The sequence below is a fragment of the Gossypium hirsutum genome, chromosome D07 (assembly GCF_007990345.1).
Source record: "Gossypium hirsutum isolate 1008001.06 chromosome D07, Gossypium_hirsutum_v2.1, whole genome shotgun sequence".
Taxonomy (NCBI): domain Eukaryota; kingdom Viridiplantae; phylum Streptophyta; class Magnoliopsida; order Malvales; family Malvaceae; genus Gossypium; species Gossypium hirsutum.
Window position 1 is genome coordinate 2,526,004 of NC_053443.1, and position 23,286 is coordinate 2,549,289.

Sequence of the window (23,286 nt, forward strand, 5' to 3'; positions counted from 1 at the left end):
TAATATAATTTATTTTAATTACAAAAGAACATTTTTGTAATTTCTCTAATCGAGTTGGTGATGATTGACTCGTGATACCAACTTAATGAAAAGCTTAATTAATAGTATAAGTGTATTAAGTTAATCATGTATTTTAATATAATCGATAATATTTTTAGCGTAATTGGTTATGTCTCTCATTTATTAAAAGAGAAGTTTTAAGTTTGATAGCGTTCGATCGAATCAAGTTAAATTGAGTGAAAAAATTCAAGTTAATCAAATTGAAAAATCCTATTTTATCCTCAAGTTGGGAGGTTGTCTTTTGTACTTTGTCGAGAGCTAGCTAGCGTACCATAAGCACATACTCGGGGGCTTGATTCATAGAGCTAGGAGCTCCTCAGTCGGTGGACTTGCAAGGCTCAAGGGAGAGGTGACAGTATAGGGCGTGTAATAATTATAGAATTCACCTGGGCTAAGCGACTTACATGCAACCGGTTGTGGTTGAGGGAGGGCTAACTCCTTTGGGAAAGGTCTTCAAAGTGTCATTCGCCAAGCAGTTGACCTGTACCCCAACAATCGAAGGTATTGTCCTTTAATGGAAGGTTTTGTCTCTTGTACTTTGTTGAGAATGCGTCAGTGAGCACGTGCCCAAGGCACAACAATAAAAGTTACTACGCTTCGAAGACCTTCTCCTGAAAGAGTCGACCCCTTTCAACAATGAAAGGTGCATGTGCTTGAAGCATTCCTAACTCTGAGAAGCAAGCCCCTCAAGCATGTGCTTAAGGTACGCTGGGTCTCAGAAAAGTACAAGAGATAGAACCCCATTGGTGGACAATACAATTGGTTGTTAGGAGATCGGTCGACTGTCTGGCAAATGACACTTCCAAGACTTCTCCTAAAGAAACCAATCTCTTTCAACACTTTCTAATCTTACTAATGTGTCTGTGCATCTGTTGCGTTCCTAAAGATATGTTTGAGTGAATTATGTTCCATAGAAATCTAAAGTATCCTACATTCATCACTCAATAGACAAAACAAATTTCGACTTAGTGTTAGTTAGCATAAGATTGATCACAACAATAGCATCAACTTCAATTGAGAAGTTAGGAATGTTAAGGCCCTCTAGCAAGTTGAAGCCCTTCTCATACTGCCCATAGCTGGACCTCCACACTAGGAGCAAATGATATATGACGGCAAGAACCGATTATCCAATTTCCACGGATGATTGCAGCGTCCCATCTCTATCCGAATTACCCGTCAAGATCCATCCATGTAGAGCTTGAAAAACCCTTGACAAGGGCCTGCCAGGCTACAGGGATGAAGGAGCTTGATGGGTGGTGAGAAAGCAATAAATTCGTTGCTGGCACAAAATGGAAATACACCAGGAGTGCTCAAACTTCTCGAATTGCGAAGACTTCTTGGGAGTAGCACTTTCAGTCCACATTTCCATAGGTCTTCATTGGCAGAAGCTTTGTATGGCTTCTCTTTCCGATGTTAGCTCGAAGCTAATTCATAAGCTTTAAATAACTCATGTGACTAGAGATGTCCAATAGGTTTCTGATTGTAAATAGATTTTAATAATAAAAACAATATTTATTTAAATATTAATATAAGAATAATTATATGACACATTAGACTTCACAAGCGAACTAAAGGCGTGACAAGTGTCACAGTTATTTATATAATTATTTTTTACTGTATTTTATAATATACTTGTGGAGTCTAGAAAACTTCAATAACGATATATCAAATAATTTTTCTTAATTTAAAATACATATATTAATATCTTAAAAAAATAAAACTCCAATAGAATTTAGATAAAAGAAAAAAGTTAATTCACCTATACCTAGAACTGTTAGCATTAATTCATAATTTGGCAATAAAGCATTACTACTATATATATTTATTTCTTTTGGTATAAACCCATATCTTATGCGTGAAGTTCGTACTTCTTAATATTTAAATTTGTATTCTCAAATTTATAAAGATAAAATCATTACTATTTTAATAAATAATTTGCTAATTTTATAAAGTTTAAGAACTTCGGGGTATCAAATATTTTGTCAGGAATAAAAACAAAGTTAAAAGAAGAAAAACCACATGATAAAATCATTTATTGGTGAAAAAACTTAGATTGTTTCATTCTACTCTTCCATATTAATTCCAGAGAGCTATTAAAACCATGTAACATTGACTTCAAAATTTCAATTAACAACCATCTTAATTTGTTTTTTCTTTAAATAAAGTAGAACTAATTAGAACTATGAATATTTGTCCATAAAACAAAACATAACCAAATCAAACTAAGCCATGTGAGGTTGTAATTAAGATAAGATGGTATTGTTTCCATCAACATATCGTTTTTGTTTTGATATATCTTTTCAAATTTATTAGTATTTTATAAGTACTTTTCATATATATATATTATACATATAAATATATTTATTTATTAAACTTAGTTAAATGATTATATTTTATTTTTAAATGTAATTATAAAAATAAAAACATAAAAATTGATTTAAAGTATTAAGAACTATGCACTGGTACAAAACAATATTGGTCAAAATAATAAACAGGCAGAAAATACACTGAAATTTTGACACTAACTAGTTAAACTAGTTAGTAACGGTTTAAAACCAAAACGATAAGTACCGGCTGATACGATCGGTACCTACCTAAACGAAACCTACTAGCATGGTTGTAATGTAAACTAAAACTACTAGTTTATACTAAAAGAATATATTGAACCAATGATCAATCAAAAGAAGCCATCAGATATTATAATCATACCAACATGTTCAAGGAGCTTATGTTTGTCATAGAAGGTTCTTGAATCAGCCTAAAATGCAAAGTTGAAACAAAATTTATATTACATTGACTTGTAATCTCTCAACATATATTTACATATGAATAGACTATAACCAGAAAATATGCAAGAACATGTTACACCAAAAAGTAAGAGATAATACTGTTCAAGCAGCACACATAGGTAGATGGAGTCCAAGATGATTTACCGGTAATGGTTTGTTTGATATGTAAAACAAGCTCATCTTAGTCCCGTCGCTTTCTCTCTTTTTGTATAGATTGGAAAATACGTGCTGCTGATTCGGTGGCTGATCTTGGATTATGAGGCACAACCCGTATCACCCTTGTCCTCTGGTCAGTTTCATTAGGCTTCGAGGCTCCCTGTGGATTGGCCGGAGCTGTAAGGATAAGAGGTGTATTTTTTCCTTCAGCAGTATTACAGGTCCTGTTTTTCTCTGCTCTCTCACCTGGACTGCTTGCTGTACATCTTTGTTGCTCGGTGTCTTTAGATGCCTGAAACTTCACAACAGGAGGAATAGCAACATTCTTCTTACTCGGCAGATTAGATGAACTTTGTTGCTGCATGTTAAAGTTAGCTCCATTTCCAGATAACTGGCCACTTTGGGCATGGGACCCTGCTCCAGCAAATTGGTTCATCTGTTCCATGGAAGAACCTGAGAATGCTGGGTTCATGACTGGCATACCATGATGAGGAAAGTAAGAGTGACCGACTAAAGGAGTGCCAGGTAGAACCCCAAGTCCTTGATGAGGAGGAGCTTGAGCTCCGTAAGCTGATGTCATGAAGTTTCCAGTCATTGGGTTTTGTCCAAAAGGTCCACAGCCTCCACAAGCAGATCCCATGAATCCAGGTCCTGGATAGGGCTTGTATATCAGCCCTTCAGAGGGGGACATGACAGGGACCAGCCACTGGTGCCTGAGCATTTGATTGAAACACCAAGGGTTCATTTTGTTATCACCATTAGCTGGTGAAGGTGGTGGATTTCCGAGGAAAGGCCCATTATTTGAAGGCTGACTACCATTTTTCACAGAAGAGAGGGATGTCCTACCAACAGCATTTTCTGCTGAACATTCCATCTTATGACTTAGCTTCTCAGCTTCATCTTTGAGCTTATTTTGGGGCACTGGTTTTACAATTAACTCTGGTGGAAGCTTCTTCCCAGGAGAGTCTTTGTAAGAGGGTTTGCTCAAATATGCAGTATCCTCAAGCAAGAGATGTGGCAATCCAGCAATTAATCTCTGAACCTGTTTCAACCCAAAGTATGAAGCATTTTAACTGTATAAATACAATTATCTTCATGTGCATGCATGCATCCATATAAGAACCAGCAGAAATTGATAAACAAGTCAGGATCACCTTACCTTAATCAGCCTATGTAGCTCAAACACTTGTACAGCAAATACTCTTTGTTGACTGTAGAGAGTAACAGGAGTTTATCAACAAAATGTTGCAGAGGTCATAATAATACAGTTTTAACAGAATAAACTGCTGGCAAGTAAAAGGGGAATATCAACTAGATACTCATCACAATAATGCTTGAAAGCATCAGCTGGATACAGTTTTGTTATTTAGCATACAAATATTGCTTCATATGAGGTCAAATTCACTAAAGCAGTTAACACGTAAAGAGGTGAAGTTTATTATTCATCTCACTTCTCCTCAAATCCTTGTTTTATGATTTGGGGGGGGGGGTGGTTTGTAACTCATTCACAACCATGTCTCCAAGGGATGAAACCTTCTAAAATAATCTCAGTCTCGACAACATACCTTATGCACTTTGAAGCAATTAGATATTTGTAAAGCAGAATCCAACAACCAGAAGTCAATTTCATGCAAACAGATATGCTAGAAAACACCAAAATAATCAATCTGAAGGCATCTATAAACGTCAATCAGAAAAATTCTTCAATGTCACCTTTGGAGCAGCCAAATATAGAACATTAGTTTCAGTAGAATAAAATCGAATCAGAAGCCACATGCTTTTGTCGCAAATAGAATATTATCAACTTACAGAATGTACACAAACAGATATTTTTCTTGCATAGATATATGTGCAAAATCAAGTGAATCCTTCACCAAAACCAAATAAATATAGGGCGGAACTATTAATCTAAATTGCAATTGACCTATAGATCCCAAAACCGAATAAATCCTTCACCACAAAACCCAAAATATCAAGCTAGAGAACATCCCTCTTGCCAAAATATCCATCACCAACTTCAAAAATTTTCAAACATTTCCCAGTTAGCCTCCTCCAAGGTCCACCAACATTAGCTCCAGGGATAATCCTCCGTTGCTCATTCTCCTTCTCAAGACCTCAGGATAAAAGGTGAAGAAACCTGCACCAACCCGAGACAAGAATATATCTCAAATGAAGATGAGCAGACAAGGAATAAAAGGAGTTCCACTGTCTCAGTTGTTCGTTGCACAAATTAGGATAGCCCTCTCCCTGCTAGAAGATGATCCACGGTTAACATGTTATTGAGGGCCTCTGAACGCATAAAAATGCCACTTTGAGCAGAACTCCAGATCATTACTTCTCCCTCCTTCAAAGCCATATTACTATGCTCCATAATATAGCATTTATTCCATATTCCTACTACCAGTAATCTAGATTGCATTCAGCATATTAAAGTCAACTTTAACCTGTGATAACAACTAGAATAGTGATCTTAGTCAATATCCAATTGTAGTTTCAGCCAAGAGGAAATATTTAAAATGCAAAATGTCTTTACAACCATGGGGCTAAAAGTTACAACTCGATACTGTAACAAGAGAGAATACAATAGAACAAACCTCAGAACATAAAATCACATTTAAACTAATAGTAACACACCATTCAATTAAATTTTCATGAAAACGTCGCATGGATAAATTCTGTCTATGTCAATATATCAATCTAAAAAGGTTCCACTACTGGACCAGGCATCACATTGAATCATCTAATCTTAATATAGACTAGACCTATTGTTCCACCCCTCCTCATAAGGGACCTAAAAAGTTTCTTGTATAAATTCTCATTCTCAAAAGCACAAACCTTGCACTGTTTTGTCTTCATATATACAAGTATATAATATGAGTACGTATTCACAGAAAAAGAAAAAGTACCCTCGGATAAAAAACCAGAAAAGCGAAAAAAATTCAAGACAATATACTTAACAATGAATGCTTACTTAGCAATCGCTCTTCTTGCTTTCCAGAAACGCTTCTGACCTATTATTCCCACCACGTCATCAGGAGAGATTTCCAAGCCTGATGCAGTATCCACCACAGAAGTCTCAGAGACATCATCGCTTTTATCTACATTTGCCCACTGCAGTGAGCCACAAGTCCTGTCTTCATGGCATTCACTGTCATTACTAGTTTCATCAGGAACACTGTGATTCCTCTCTGAATTAGACAGGCTTCTCTTCCGAGAAAGAGTTCCGTCACCAATCACTTTCACCAAGGCAACATCATCATCAGTACATCCATTATCAACCGGTTGTCTGCCAGCTCTCAACTTTTCTACCAAGCAAGCATCATTTTCATGTGATCCACTTAATCTAGATGCTGGAATCTCTCCACAACCTTGATCAGGGGACACATTGAACTCTTTGGCACATCCATCAATGTTTTCTCTAGTTGATGAATCTCCAGCAGTTTTTATTGAACGCTCCCTACTTGAGCATGCTTGCAAGCTCCCTTCACTCTGATCTCTTACCTCCTTTCTTGAACCGACACCAGAAGAGCTACACCGATTTGGATCATTATCATGAACATTACGAGCTTTTCCCCCATCAAACCCTTCCTTATTTTTGCTATGTTGTAAACCTGTCTCTGAATTAACAAAAACAGGAACCAAGAAATCATCTTCATCTCTAACTTTCTTTCTCGGTTCAAGGCGTGCCATAGGAGCATTTACACTTGCTCCTCCATGCTGGCCTGTATGAATCTTCTCAGCCTGATTAGTAGATGTCAACTGCGATACATGAGATGGAAAAAGCATATTTTGAAGGCTACTTCCCTGCAGGCAATCAACCAGTTACAGCATAAACCATTATAGTTCCCGTTTCATTTGTATAAATACTAAGGAAATAACTAATCCCTCACCAAATCCCCACCAGATGTATAAAAACAAGTCATAAATAAAGGAATTAATCCCTTATGAGCCAATAAGAAAAACAAAGAGACATAAGATAAATTGCAAACACACACCAACCTGGCTTGTGGAAGTAGGAGGAACCAAACTGCCTGAATTACTTGTGTTATGAGGCAAGAGGCCAGGGTTAAACCTCTGTGAGGGAATACTTAGCTGTTCATAAAGGGCCATCTTATTCCTTGGAGGAGCCCTCGGCCCTCCTTTCTCTGTAACATTAACATGAAGCCTAGGGAACATAGGCTCCATATTCTTCTCATCATCTTTTCCTCTCTTCATTTATTTTGTTTTCTATGTCAAAGTTTCAACCAAAATAATAATAACAACACAATTTTACATAAAATTCACGAAGATACCTAATGAACCACATCACCAAAATTAAAACCCACCACTAAAAGCTCAAATTTTAACAAACCCATAAAGAAATAGCTTAATTTGGTCGATACCCAGACTCCAAATGCACCTTCGACTCGGATTGAACAGTCTTTGCAATAACGAAGAGAATACCCAGATGGGAAATGGTGAATTGCAACTCAAACGAAGAAAAGGGGGAAAAGGGGAATAGTTTGGATCTTAAAAAACTAAAAATGGTAAAGTTGATAAAGAGAAGATAGATTCAATGCAAAGGGTGAGATAGGAGAAGGAAATTGAAGAGTAAGGTTAGGGATTTGTATGAAGAAGAGGAAGAGCAAACCATGGTTGGTGTGAGAGAAGGGGAAAAGCGTTTAGATTATGGGCCCATTTTTGGATGGAAGTAGAAGTAGGTGCTCCTTTTTCCTCGTGGATTTCCAATATTTTACTCCCTGCCATTGTTGGCCTCCAACAATTCTTATCCATTTGGAATTTTATAACCATTCAGTGCTTTTCCTGCTAAAATACCCTTTCTTACCCACCATTGGATTTTGCCTTCATTTTTTCATGTCTTTATTTCACCCAAAATAACTCTATACAAATTATCATTTTTATAATTGTTTAATAGAAAATAATTTCTGATTAATTTTTTTTTCAAAATAAATTGGTGAATACACAATTTTTCTTTTTGGAAAATGTATGTCATTTTCTGGAAAAATGTGTAAATTCATTTTTATATAATCAAATATTATTATATTAATAAATTTTTAAACTAAATTTTTAAAAATTTTAAAAATATTATTAACTATAATAATTTTCAATAGTATTAATCATTCACATTTATATTTTAATCATAAATAAATTATTAACATAATTTATTTTTTAATAAAATTATTTAATATTACAAATTTATTTCAATAATAAATTTTAAACCCGTAACTATTTTAAATTTTAAGTAATATTCATAATATTTTATTGAAATTCTATATTAATATTTTAGTAATTGAATTATATTAAATTTTATTTTTTAGGAAAATATATTAGATAAATAAATGTTTTATAATATAAAATATGAATAATTCAATAATACAAATACAGGTATTTTAAATCCCATTTAATTTTATTTATCCTTTCCACTTTCAATGTTGTACCATTCACTCTCGTATAACTTCAAATTAAATTTTAATTAGACATTGATTATTGTTAAATCTATATAAGATATTAGTTATTATAAAATATCATCTTATTATAAAACAAATTTCGGTTGCTAAATATATTCTTTAACAAATATAATTTATATTGTGTTTGTTTCATTGAAAACATGTTTCAAAAAATGATTTTCAGAAAATTTTTCAAACAATGAAAATATTTAACAAAGAATCATTCAAAGATACTAAATTTTTCAAAAAATTCAATCTATTTTTTAAAAATTGTTTCGAGCGAAGCAAACACAACTTTTTTTTTTGGTCTCTTTCTATTTTAATAATATTACTGACCTTTTAATTTAATTTAATGATGAATTTATTTATTTTTATAATAAGCTTAAACTAAGTCTAACCCCTCTAATTTTCAAAATAAAATATATTAAATATTTGAATGCTTTGAAATCCGTTTTTTAACAAGATGTATCTATTTTTTTGACACAATATCTAGAACTATTCGTAACCCCTTTTCAACTCATAAATCTCGAATCTACGTGCTCATGCATTGGCAATAAGGTCCGTACCAATCGAGATAAGACACAATCGCCGAAATTCGTATTTTTAAAATTATAAAAAAAATAATATTAAACAAAGTAAGACGTATACAGCTAAATTTACTTTTCAAAATACATATATAAAATTATTTAGTTAAATATATATTTTCTCGAGTTTACAAAAATATAATATTAAATAAACGTTGATGTCTTTAGTAAAAACATAAATAATTCTCTAGCTCTCACATTTGTTGTTTCTTTAATCATCTTAATAGTTTTTTCCTCTCGTTAACGCCAGCAAACCCTAAATCCCCAAATTCTAATTACTCAATTGCTAGTGTGTTGATGTCAATTTTCCCTCAGTTTCTGTCATCTATCATTATACGAGCTTTGTGGTTTGGATTCGGTCTGGCTAATAAGATAGTTGGGTTGAAATTGGAAATTCCCCAATTCAATCTCCTTCTTCTACTAAGGGTGAGTTTGGATGGACAGTACGTTTACCTATGGTTAGTGTAAAAACAGCAGTGGCGGTTAGATTAGATATTGTAGCGATACTGTAGCGTAAGACAAAAAGTAAGCTAAACGCACCGTACCGCACCCAATCGCCCATCCAAACTCACTCTAACTTGCTTTAGACATTTGATGGGGGTTCTCTCATTAATTGGAAGCTCAATTTCCACTTGCTAGGCAAAGGGTATCATAAAAAAATTTGAAAATTCTATTAATATGATTCAAACTTTTATCAAACATTTTTGAAAACTTACAAAATACTTAAAAATATGTTTCAAATATGTTTTAATTTATCTAAATATTTCTGGGTTAATACCAAAATGCTTTAAAATGTTTTTAAGAGATTTTGGTATGCAAATTTCGAGACACATGACTATAGACATAAAAAGTCGAAGCAAAAATATGCTTCAAGAGCTGCTTGTCTTGAGACACAATTCATGTCTCGGTTTGCCAATGGCTATATAATAGCTATTTTTTAGCCATGTCTCGAGAATGCTTCCAACGGTTAGAATTCATCCAAACAATTATAAACGTCCACATATTTGTTCATTGATATAAATACACTTCAAGATTCAATAGAGAGATATCCAAGCATCAAGACAAAGAGAAAAGTATTCGAATATTTATATTTAGATAACACTAAAATAAGTACAATTTAACACGCAAATACTTCTAAAATAGTAGCAAAATTAACAATAAAACAAATATTATATAAATTCCAAACATTAACCACAAAATAATAGCAATATGATAGTGAAATGATAGCAAAACAAGGTAAAAAGTGGGAAAGCAACAGTAAAACACCAGAGATTTTTTTAATACAAATTTAGGTCGGGCCTAGACAAAAAACCCTTACATGAGGCTTGATTTATTTTTTAAACAAATCTTTTTTTTGTTCAAATCTATTTTTTGAACCTATATATATACACAATTTTAGTAATATTGAGGTAACACCAAAAAAAAACTAGTAGTTAAATGAATCAAAGTGGTTTACCGGTTTACCCTCTTATTAAAACAGGAAGACGCCAGAGAGAGAGACTTAAAAAGGTCTAAGCGAGAAATGGTGCCAAATGTGAACGCAAAATCCAATGGGGGGTAGGAGGGTATTTTTGCAAGAAAAGTACTCAATGGTTAAAAAATTTCAAATGGATAAGAATTGTTGGGGGCCAACCATGGCAGAGAGTAAAATATAGAAAATCCAAGAGGAAAAGGAGCTTCTAGTTCCATCCAAAAGTGGGCCCGAAATCTAAACGCTTTGCCCTTTTCTCAGACCTACCATGGTTGCCTCTTCTTCTTGTTCTTCATAGAAATCCCTAACCTTACACTTCAATTTCCTTCTCCTTTCTCACCGTTTTCATTTAATCTATCTTCTCTTTATCAACTATACCATTTTTAATTTTTCCATATCCAAACGATTCTTTATTTCCTTAATTTATTTCCTTTTTCCCCTTTTTCTTCGTTTGAGTTGCAAATCACCATTGTCCGATCTGGTTATTCTCTGCGTTATTGTAAAGACTGTTCAATCCAAGTCAAAGGTGCATTTTGAAGTCTGGGCATCGACCAATTTAAGTTATTGCTTTATGGGTTTGTTAAATTTTGAGCTTTTAGTGGTGGGTTTTAACTTTGGTGATGTAGTTCATTAGGTATCTTCGTGAATTTTATGCAAAAGTGGGTTTTGGTAATTGTGTTATTATTATTTGGGTTGAAATTTTGATATCGAAAACAAGATAAATGAAAAGAGGGAAGGATGATGAGAAGAATATGGAGCCTATGTTCCCTAGGCTTCATGTTAATGATACAGAAAAAGGAGGGCCGAGGGCTCCGCCAAGGAATAAGATGGCCCTTTATGAGCAGCTGAGTATTCCCTCACAGAGGTTTAACCCTGGCCTCTTGCCTCTTAACACAAGTAATTCAAGCAGTTTGGTTCCTCCTACTTCCTCAAGCCAGGTTGGTGTGTGTTTTCAATTTATCTACATGTCTCTTTGTTATTCTTATTGGTTCACAAGGGATGAATTCCTTTCTTTATGACTTGTTTTATATATCTGTTGTGGGTTTGGTGAGGGATTAGTTATTTCCTTAGTATTTAGGCAAATGAAACGTGAACTATAGTGATTTTGTAGTCATGGTGATTCATGCTGTAACTGGTTGATGCCTGCAGGGAAGTAGCCTTCAAAATAGGCTTTTTCCTTCTCGTGTATCGAATTCGGCATCTACTAATCAGGCTGAGAAGATTCATACACGACAGCATGGAGGAGCAAGTGTAAATGCTCCGATGGCACGCCTTGAACCAAGAAAGAAGGTTGGAGATGAAGATGATTTCTTGGTTCCTGTTTTTGTTAATTCAGAGACAGGTCTGCAACATTGCAAAAATAAGGAAGGGTTTGATGGGGAAAAAGTCTGTAATGTTCGTGATAATGATACAAATCGATGTAGCTCTTCTGGTGTCGGTTCAAGAAAGGAGGTAAGAGATCAGAGTGAAGGGAGCTTTCAAGTGTGCTCAAGTAGGGAGCGCTCAATAAAACCTGCTGCTAATTCTTCAACTAGAGAAACGATTGATGGATATGCCAAAGAGGACAATGTGTCCCCTGATCAATATTGTGAAGAGATTCCAGCATCTAGATTAAGTGGTTCACGTGAAATTGATGCTTGCTTGGTAGAAAAGTTGAGAGCTGACCGGCAACCAGTTGATAATGGATGTGCTGATGATGCTTCCTTGATGAAAGAAAATGGTGAGGGAACCCTTTCCCGGAAGAGAAGTCTGTCTTATTCAGAGGGGAATCGCAGTGTTCCTGATGAAACTAGTAATGACAGTGAATGCCATGAAGACAAGACTTGTGGCTCACTGCAGTGGGCAAATGGAGATAAAAGCGATGATGTCTCTGAGACCTCTGCGGTGGATACTGTATCAGGCTTGGATATCTCTGCTGATGACGTGGTGGGAATAATAGGTCAGAAGCGTTTCTGGAAAGCAAGAAGAGCTATTGTTAAGTAAGCATTCATTGTTAAGTATATTGTCTTGGATTTTTTTCACTTTTCTGGATTTTTATCTCTGTGAATACTTACTCAGATTATACACTCGTACATATGACGAAAAAACAGTGCAAGTTTTGTGCCTTTGGGAATGAGAACTTAAACAAGAAAATTTTTAGGTCCCTTAGGAGGAGGGGTGGAACAAGAGGTGTAGTATATATTAAGATTAGATGATTCAATGTGATGCCCGTTCCAATAGTGAAATTATTGTCCTGATTTGATATATTGACATAGAATTTATCCATGCAATGTTTTCATGATAATTTAATTGAATGGTATGTTACTATTAGTTTAAATGTGATTATATGTTCTGAGGTTTGCTCTATTGTATTCTCACTTGTTACAGTATCGAGCTGTAACTTTTAGCCCCATGGTTATTATGTAGAAATAGAAGCATTGCTTTCAATCATTATGAAAGTTAGACAATTAGAAATAGCTGTAAAGACATTAAGCATTTTAAATATTTTCTCTTGGTTGAAACTACAATTGGGCATTGACTAGGATCACTATTCTAGTTATTATCACAGGTTAAAGTTGACTTTAGTATGCTGAATGCAACTTAGGTTACTGACAGTTGAGTATGGAATAAATGATATATTATGGAGCATAGTAATATGGCTTTGAAGGAGGGAGAAGTAATGATCTGGAGTTCTGCTCAAAGTGGCATTTTTATGTGTTCAGAGGCCCTCAATAACTTATTAACCATGGATCATCTTCTAGCAGGGAGAGGGCTATCCTAATTTGTCCAAGCAACAACTGAGACAGCAGAACTCCTCTTATTCCGTGTCTGCTTATCTTCATTTGAGATATATTCTTGTCTTGGGTTGGTGCAGCTTTCTTCACCTTTTATCCTGAGGTCTTGAGCAGGAGAAGGAGCAACGGAGGATTATCCCTGGAGCTAATGTTGGGTGGATCTTGGAGGAGGGTAACTGGGAAATGTTTTAAATTCTTTATAAGTTGGTGATGGATATTTTGGCAAAAGGGATTTTGTCTAGCTTGATATTTTGGGCTTTGTGGTGAAGGATTTATGCGGTATTGGGATGTATAGGTCTACTGCAATTTAGATTAATAGTTCCGTCCTATGTTTCAGCTGCTAATTGTTGTACATCTACGATATGTTTTACTCAATTTTGCACATATATCTATGCAAGGAAATATCTGTTTGTGTACATTCTATAAATTGATAATATTCTATTTGCAGCAATTGCATGTGGCTTTGGCTTTGATTTTATTGTACTGAAACTAATGTTTTTATATTTGGCCGATTCAAAGGTGACATTGAAGAATTCTTCTGATTGACTATTATAGATATAGCTAGATTGTTTATTTTGGTGTTTTCTTCAACATAATGCTAGCATATTTGTTTGCATGAAATTGACTTCTATTTGTTGGATTCTGCTTTAGAAATATCTAATTGCTACAAAGTGCATAAGGTATGTTGTTAAGCCTGATGTTATTTTAGAAGGTTTCATCCCATGGAGATTCAGTTGTGAATGAGTTACAAACCACCCCTCCCCACATCATAAAACAAGGATTTGAGGAAAAGTGAGAGGAATAATAAGCTTAAACTCTTTACCTGTGAACTACTTTAGCAACCTTGTCCTCATATGAAGCAATTTTTGTATGCATAATATCAGAACTGTGTCCAGTTGATGCTTTCAAGCATTATTGTGATGAGTATCCAGTTGATCTTCCCCTTTTACCTGCCAGCAGTTTTTTCTGTTAAAACTGTTTATTATGACCTCTGCAACATTTTGTTGATAAACTCCTGTTACTCTCTACAGTCAACAAAGAGTATTTGCTGTACAAGTGTTTGAGTTACATAGGCTGATTAAGGTAAGGTGATCCTTGACTTGTTTATCCATTTCTTCCGGTTCTCATATGGATACATGCATACACATGAAGATACTTGAATATATATAGTTAAAATGCTTCATACTTTGGGTTGAAACAGGTTCAGAGATTAATTGCTGGATCACCACATATCTTGCTTGAGGATGCAGCATATCTGAGCAAACCTTCTTTCAAAGACTCTCCTGTAAAGAAGCTTCCTCAAGAGTTAATTGTAAAACCAGTGCCACAAAATAATCGCAAAGATGATGCTGAGAAGATAAGTTATAAAATGGAATGTTCAGCAGAAAATGCGGTTGGTAGGACATCCCTCTCTTCTGTGAAAAATGGTAGTCAGCCTTCAAATAATGGGCCTTTCCTTGGAAATCCACCACCTTCTCCCGCTAATGGTGATAACAAAATGAACCCTTGGTGTTTCAATCAAATGCTCGGGCACCAGTGGCTGGTCCCTGTCATGTCCCCCTCTGAAGGACTGATATACAAGCCCTATCCGGGACCTGGATTCATGGAATCTGCTTGTGGAGGCTGTGGACCTTTTGGACAAAATCCAATGACCGGAAACTTCATGACATCAGCTTACGGAGTTCCAACTCCTCATCAAGGACTGGGGGCTCTACCAGGCACTCCTTTAGGCGGTCACTCTTACTTTCCTCCTTATGGTATGCCAGTCATGAACCCGGCATTCTCAGGGTCTGCCATGGAACAGATGACCCAATTTGCCGGAGCGGGGTCCCATGCCCAAAGTGTCCAGTTATCTGGAAGTGGAGCTAACTTCAACATGCAGCAACAAAGTTCATCTAATCTGCCAAACGAGAAGAATGGTGCTATTCCTCCTGTCACGAAGTATCAAGCATCTAAAGATGCTGAGCAACAACGATGTAATGCAAGCAGTCCTAGTGAGAGAACAGAGAAAGACGGGACCCGTAGCACCTCTGAAGGGAAAAATACACCTTCACTTCTCCCTACAGCTCCAGCCAATCTGGAGGGAGCCTTGAAGCCTCGCGAAACTGACCAGAGGACGAGAGTGATACGAGTTGTGCCTCATAATCCAAGGTCAGCCACTGAATCGGCGGCACGAATTTTCCAATCTATACAGAAAGAGAGAAAGCAACGGGACTAAGATGAGCTTGCTTTACATATCAAACAAAACCATTACCGGTAAATCATAGTGGACTCCATCTACCTAGGTGTGCTGCTTGAACAATATTATCTCTTACTTTTTGGTGTAACATTTTCTTACATATTTTCTGGTTATAATTTATTCATATGTAGATATATGTTTGAGAGATTACAAGTCAATGTAATATGAATTTTCTTTCATCTCTGCATTTTTTAGGCTGATTCAAGACCCTTTTATGAGAAACATAAGCTCTTTGAACATGATGGTAGAATTATAATATCTGATGACTTCTTTTGAATGTCCGTATCTTTATTGTATCATTGATTCAATAGGTTCTTTTAGTGCAAACTAGTTTTAATTTCTTGAGTTTTCTTCTTTCAACCATATGCTTCATTACATTACAACCATGATATTAGGTATCATTCCGGTATCAATCATATTAGTCGGTGTATTTACATTTCGGTTTTAAATCATTAGTAACTAGTTTAAACTTCATTTCGATCAATATTGTCTTGTACCATTTCGATCAATATTGTCTTGTACCGGTGAGTGGTTCAGACCGATTAGTACAAGTTTTTAATATTTTAAATTGACTTTTTACCTTTTTATCTTTATTTTTTATTATTTCATTTAAATTAAAATATAATCATTTGATTAAGTTTAGTATATTAAATATATTATATACAAAAATAATTTATATATCTATGAAAAATATTTAAAAAGTACTGACAAATTTGAATCAGTATATTGAAATATAATGATATCAATACATACTAATACCTAATTTCATTTTTGTGATTGTCTATTTTGATTACAACCTCACATGGTTTGGTTTTGGTTTTGGTTTGGTTTGGTTTGCTTTTGTTCAGTTTTATGGACAAATTATTCATAGTTCTATTTAGTACTAGTATTTCCTCCTCCTTTTTTTGTTAGTTAGTGATTTGGTATTAATTGAAATTATGGTAAATTTCACCTTTAGTTATTAAATTATATTAAATTAAGAGCAAGTTTTTATTTTGGTCAATTAATTAAAAAGAGTTATAATTTGATCATTAAATTTTTTGAAATTATTTTGATAGTCACCCATTTTTTAGTTGGTATAATAATTTTAATACTCAATTTTTATACGATAATTTGCTCCTAAGTGTATATAAGATGATAAAAATTAAATTTTTTTAAAAAATTGGAAAAATTAAAATTAAAAAAATTTAAGTGAGAAAATGAGTATATAAGATGATAAAAATTAAATTTTTTTTAAAAATTGGAAAAATTAAAATTAAAAAAATTTAAGTGAGAAAATGAGTGATCAAATTATAATTTTTTAATTAAGTGATGGAAACGAAAACTACCCGTAATTTGACTAATGGTGATACTCAACTTATAAATATTAAAACTTAAAAACCTAAAGCATAAACCTTTGGTTTCTGTCGTCAGCCTTCATTTCTACTTTCAGTCTTTGGTGGAGAGTGGTGGGGATTGGGGATCGATCAACGGTGTTGATTGGATGAGCAATGTCCTCAGCTCTTTGGCCAATGCTAATGGATTGGGTTCTCTAAGTGGTCTGATTAATAAAACAGAATACAACTTCTAATTAAAAAGGAAATTGAGTTTCCAAATATTATTAAAACTTTGGTGGATCAAACAATTTTTTCTACTATTAATTTAATTGCCACATTTCATGTTTTATTTATTTAAAGTTGGGAGTAAATTTAAATTTTTTAATTATTTTTATTATATAAAATACTTTTAACTAATAAATATATTAATATAAACTATATTTTAGATCTATATGATAAAGATATTGGATCAATTTAAAATTTTATATGTACTGATAAATTTAACGATTGAATTCATCATAAATTTTTGACAGATTAGTCATTGCAACGTGACATGTAAGAGGTAGTGTATGATGTTAGTTAATTAATTAAAGCCTTTCATGAAGCAGTTAATTACCCCTTTTCAGAATGCACTCATTCATGGTGGAGGGATCATGGATAACGTGCTGCTCGGGAGTGAACTAATCTGTACCATCTAGTGAAAGAAGACAGGGAAGGGTATTCAAAATAGACGTGTAGTCGCATAAGTTGGGATTTCTTGCTTTGTGTAACGGAAATCATGGGATTTAACAAGCATTGGAAGCAGCTTGTCCACCAATGCATTAGTTCAGTTAACATATCAAGTCCTCATTAATGGTAGTCGTACGGAGCCTTTTGTCCCTAGTAGAGGCCTACGTTAGGGAGATCCCTTTTGTCAAAATATACTTTCATTATTGCTCTTAAAAGCTGAATCTGAGCAAGTGATACGGGGTATTTGCATCGCAAGGACATGTCCTCCCGTCTTCCATCTCCTATTTGCAAATGACGAATACTTGTTCTTTAATGCTACTACATATTCTTACACAGTACTGTTATCTCTTTAGACTATCAAATATTATAGGCTTGTGTCTCATCCCTAAATTTTCAATTTTTCAACATAACTATGTTAATTGTCTTTTATTTTTATTTGTGTCTTGAAAATTCACAATACCAACATCCTCACCATGTTCAATTATCCATTCTTTCGCAAAATAATGTCATAAATATCTTTTCTACGGTTGGTAAATTACAGTGTCACTTTATCTTTTCTTATCATGACAATTTCATATTTGACTATCTTATTTATTTTTTGGTATCCAAGAAATTAATTTCACAATCACCAATCACCAAATATACGAAACCATACCTCTTGTCTTTTTCATCAAATAAATAGTCATAAAGAGGTCTAGAATCTCTCGGTGAAATTAAAAAATACATTTGCTATCTGCCGTACCTTTCGTCATATGATCCACAAACTTCAGACTAAGCTTGCAGGATGGGAAGCCAAGTGACTGTCTCTATGGGGAAGATATAATCTTATAAAATTTGCGTTGTCATCTATTCCTCTATATGTCATGTCTTGCTTTAAACAAGTGGAAATTACACGTCAATTTGGAAAAAATTATGCTCCCCTGTTGAACAACGTGGGTTGGGTGTCCATGGTACCGAGCTCTTAAATGAAGCTCTTCTCTGCAAGAAAGCTTGGAGAATGCTAATAGATCAGGAGAACTTTACCTAAAGCATCTTACTTGGGAAATACTGTCACGATCACCATTTTCTTGATTTGCCTCTCTGGCAATCTGACTCTTGGTTTTGGAACAACCTTCCATGCGGACGTGATATTTGTAAGAGGGAAGGGGAAAATGTTGTTATTCTATCCAATTCTTTTGTTCACCAAAACTAATCCCAATTATTTGCCCTATAGTACTACTTGTCACAGATACATAGACTCTAATAATCAAATGTGGGATACACTCCAAGAGTTGTGTTCACGGGGTTTTTCCATGGTTGGAGGTAAGGATAAATATGTCTGGAAATACAATCATAGCGGTAATTTTTCTGTTAAAAGTGCTTATGACTAGCTACGGACCATTCCCTCATTCCTTACCTACCAACCAACACTGCAATTGGAGAAAGCTATGGCAATTGAGATTACCATATTAAGTACTAATATTTGTTTGGAAGTTGTTAAATAATTGTTTGCCCTTGTATGTTGAACTCAAAAATCAAGGCATTGTTGAAAATGATATCTGCCCCATGTGCCAAAGGGAATCTGAGTCAGTGAACCATTTGTTCAAAGAGTGTTCTTTCGCGAAGGCTATTTGGTTTGGAAGGTACATGAATTTTAGACTTGACACCATTGAAGAAGCTAGTATCTAACTATGGCTGTACCAAATATTGAATACGATATTCTACCAGGACCCGACGAATCAGGCATTTTCTTTCTTATATTGCTCCAAACGTTTGGACTATCTGGAAAAGTCGAAATGTATGTGTTTTTTCGCACACAAAACCTTCTCCAGTGAAGTGTATTCTTCAGGCTAACTATTTTGCCATTTCTATCTTGAGAGCTTTTCAGGAAGAATCTACCGTCCAACATGACCGCTGCACTGTCTCCTCACTACGATGTCAGGCATCTGGTATTGAGGAGGCATTCCAATCATAGTACTGGCCTAACTGGTGGTGCAGCCCTAGCCATGGATGCCAAAGGCAATCAAATCATCATATGGAGGACGATTAGAGGAGACTCAAAACTACATTGTCGACTGTTATTGGTACGTTCTATCTTATTTCGCTTTCATAATCTCAGTATCATGTGTTGGTGTTGCAAGACTCCTAATAAGCAGATGAAAGCAAATTTTCACAATCATGTTAACACTAACCGGAGGTTGGAACCGTTACGATCTGATATACAACACCTCCAACAGGGGATGACTATACTTTGTCAACTAAATCGCCATCATCTACATCTGGTGGAAAATATGGTGATCATAGCAGCGGAGTCCTGGATACCTTTTAGCTGGCCATAGCTTATTGATCGATATGATAATGATATTAGATTTATTTAAAAACTTACCTGTATGAAAAATATAATTATATTGAAAACTTTTACACTGACATAATTGAAAATATGGGAGGATAGAGAATTAAAATACATAAAGCGTTGTTGAAAATATTCTCGATCGACCAAAGTTGTAATAATATATGGAAAGCTATCCCACTCAATTTCCCTTTTAATTAGAAGTTCTATTCTGTTTTATTAATCAACTTGGTAGACCAATTAGAGATTCCAATCCATTAGCATTGGTGAAAAAGCTGTGGACTTTGGTCCATAATTTTCATCGAATCACACTTGATCGATCCCCAGTCCCCCACCACTAACCGGTTTTTGTCTAATATTTGATAATTTAAATGCAAACATATTTCTGTTCTCATTAGGGACTCGAAGGGTTCCATCATCTTTCTATATAAGACACTCGACCAGACACAACGATTCTGCATTCAAGTCCTCTCAATTATATTCTTAGTCTCCTACGAAGTGAAACTATGGCTGAACTTAAGAAGATGGATTGCCAAATAGTGATCAAGACACCAGCTGAGAAGTTCTACAATACATTCAGGACCAAATCCCATTTGATACCAAAGATGTCCAACGGATTAATGATAGATGGCAAACTTCTTCAAGGTGATTGGAATACTGTCGGCTGCGTCAGGCTTTGGTCTTATGTTTCCGAAGGTAAATACCATCAAATATATAGCTCACACAATCAAGTATATAAATATGTTTTCCTCGTGTATTAGGAATCCGATTATATTTTGTCCATTCTACTAAAAAAAAGGGGCAAACTAGTACGTTAGATCAAAGAGCAAATAAATTATTTCTGTTAAATTTTTCATCCATTTTTGCTGCTAAAAACTGACGAAGTTAATAGAATAATTAGACAATGACACATGACATGCCATAAGTACTTTATACTAATGTACAAGAATCAATTTGTAATAATAAAAATTGATGAAATATTTAACAGAAGAACCAATTTGTTCTTTAATCTAAAGTAAAAAGATTGATTTGTCTTTTTTTTTTAATAAAAAAAAAACAAAATGCCTAATACATAGACCTCTAAAATATTCTAAAATACTTTTGCGCGCTTTCCACACAATTTGAAGCATATGATATATATGTAGTACCATATACTTCTTGTATAGCTAATTAATGCGTGTTGTAGGTAAGTCTGAAATGGTTAAAGAGATACTTGAGAACGTTGACGACGAAAACAAGACAATGGTTTTGAAAATGGTGGAGGGTCAAATCTTGAACTATTATAAGAGTTGGAGGAGCATCTTTAACATCACGCCCATGGGTGAGGGGAGCTTGGTGAAATGGACTATGGAATTCGAAAAGCAAAACGAGAGCATCCCTGATCCAGACAAGTACACCAGCTACATGATGTGCTTGACCAAGAATATCGATGCTTATCTTCTTGATGCCTAATCAAGTTCTGTTTCGGAAAGGGAATATTGACAATAACTATTGTATGGTATGGAAATTAAGTATGAATCCTTAAATTAAAAAAAGAAAAAGAAAGGCATATTAATGAGTACCTGATGATGTACATGCATCAATAAATAATACTAAGGTATTAACTACATGTAAAATAAATTTACTTTTGATCTTAATTACATGTAAAACGAATTCGCTTTTGATCGTTATGTATATGTATTATTAATAAAATAAGATTCATTCTCCTCCTATCGACACTCTGTTCGGGGTTTAACATGTCACTGACACTTCATCACTAGTCGTGCAGCTCGATTTTTTAAAGACTATACAAGAATAACATTATTATAAATAAATGTTCCAACAACTACAAAGTAGAATTAAATTAATATCATCATAATTGAGGATTCTAAATAATTTAGATTAAAACTCATATATACATAAAAATAGCATAGATTAACAAGTAGCCAAAGGGGTCTGACTAAATGGGAGAATTGCCTTTTAGGCCTTTTCAGAAATTAAAACATTAAATTTAAGGTTTTTTGGCCTTTCATTAAACAGAACAATTGCTTTTCTTGGTCGTATGAAAAATTAATAAATTAACTTAAGTTTTTTTAACATATATATTCTTTTCTCTTTTAGGTTGATTCCGAATACAATTCGTTCTACGTATTTGCTACGCTTCCTTAGAACACTTCACAAATATTATGTAGATTCTTATGCTCTTTCATGAAAATTATAATAAAATAAAGGATCGTAATCATTTGTGTATACATATTTTTAATCTCTGTTGTTGAATATATCATATTTATTATAACATTAGTAAATTAGAAAGGACGACGACGATGATGGCTCACGCCGTAGATGGTGTGAAAAACCAGATTCACACAATAGATGATTGTAGAGCCATAAAGGTAGTGGTTTGTTTAAGTTTAGAGGGTGCTTTTACAAAGTGTAGCTATGTAGATTTTCCTGTGTCTTGCTTTGAAGAAGGAAATATTTATATGTAAAATTGGGTTGAAAAAATTATTTAATTGGATATATATTGAGATGTTTATTTTGGGAAATAAAAAAAATATTTGTAATTGAATCTGATATGGGAGAGGCCCAAAAGCCCCATGTTAATGACGGGGTGACAAACCCTAGTATTATTAACTAGGGTTGCTGCCCCTATACTCCTAGATAGGCTAGGAGTTCATTTTTTAAGTTGAAATAAACTTTTACAATTTAACAAGAGTTCTACTTTCTCTCTCTATAAATAAATGACATTAATAGAGCTATTGACACAACTTTAAGATATTATTACTTTGCCTAGAAATAGAGATAATTTATTCTCAACTATTGAATCAATTTGTTAGAATAACAATTCTGCCGGTATCTATTTGAGAAGAGATTTTTCATTTTTACACTTAAACAAAGAAAACTATTTCTAGTTATGTGTTTTGATTTGAATTTTTCAAGTCTACACTCGAAGCAGTTCGTGCTATTTTGTTTTCACACTTAAAATTTCGGGTTATTCTTTCAAATTTAAAGTTAGATTTAATATTTGAGAAGTTTTGGACAAAAATAATAGGTCTAAAATTAATATTTAAATAAAAAAAATTTAGACTCATTTAAATTATGAATCAAATTTAGGCTTCAACATTTAAAACTCCAAACATGGCCCGGCCTTGCCCATTTATAATATTATATAACATAAAAATAAAATCTATAATAATCTATAATATTATAAATTAAATATTATAAAACATGTTATGTTGCTTATGTTTAAAATTTTAATAAAATAAAAACTTATAAATATTAAATTAATTGTTTTTAAAATGTGATAGAGCTTAAAATTATATTGGATTAGCTATTTACAAATTTGGACAAGTTTAGATAAAATTGGAGGCCATATTTTGGCCTAGGCTAGGCTTGGGCAATCATAAATTATG

The 23,286-nt window shown here is 34.0% G+C and overlaps 3 protein-coding genes across 3 annotated transcripts; 2 read left to right on the forward strand and 1 right to left on the reverse strand.

The window, feature by feature from the left end:
- Positions 1-2,733: 2,733 nt before the first annotated feature.
- LOC107953872 (protein EARLY FLOWERING 3) lies at positions 2,734-7,785 on the reverse strand. The gene is made up of 4 exons (XM_041097040.1): positions 7,005-7,785; positions 5,977-6,809; positions 4,165-4,216; positions 2,734-4,047 (listed from the first exon to the last, which is right to left on the reverse strand). The coding sequence occupies exons 1-4, from the start codon at positions 7,218-7,220 to the stop codon at positions 3,031-3,033; spliced, it is 2,118 nt and encodes a 705-aa protein (XP_040952974.1). The 5' UTR covers positions 7,221-7,785; the 3' UTR covers positions 2,734-3,030.
- Positions 7,786-10,650: 2,865 nt separating this feature from the next.
- On the forward strand, positions 10,651-15,699 carry LOC107953871 (protein EARLY FLOWERING 3). Its single transcript, XM_016889310.2, has 4 exons — positions 10,651-11,445; positions 11,657-12,486; positions 14,313-14,364; positions 14,483-15,699. The coding sequence occupies exons 1-4, from the start codon at positions 11,230-11,232 to the stop codon at positions 15,497-15,499; spliced, it is 2,115 nt and encodes a 704-aa protein (XP_016744799.2). The 5' UTR covers positions 10,651-11,229; the 3' UTR covers positions 15,500-15,699.
- A 4,611-nt stretch (positions 15,700-20,310) lies between these two features.
- LOC107956590 (MLP-like protein 28) lies at positions 20,311-21,604 on the forward strand. Its single transcript, XM_016892200.2, has 2 exons — positions 20,311-20,590; positions 21,081-21,604. The coding sequence occupies exons 1-2, from the start codon at positions 20,401-20,403 to the stop codon at positions 21,344-21,346; spliced, it is 456 nt and encodes a 151-aa protein (XP_016747689.1). The 5' UTR covers positions 20,311-20,400; the 3' UTR covers positions 21,347-21,604.
- The last annotated feature ends 1,682 nt before the right edge of the window (positions 21,605-23,286 follow it).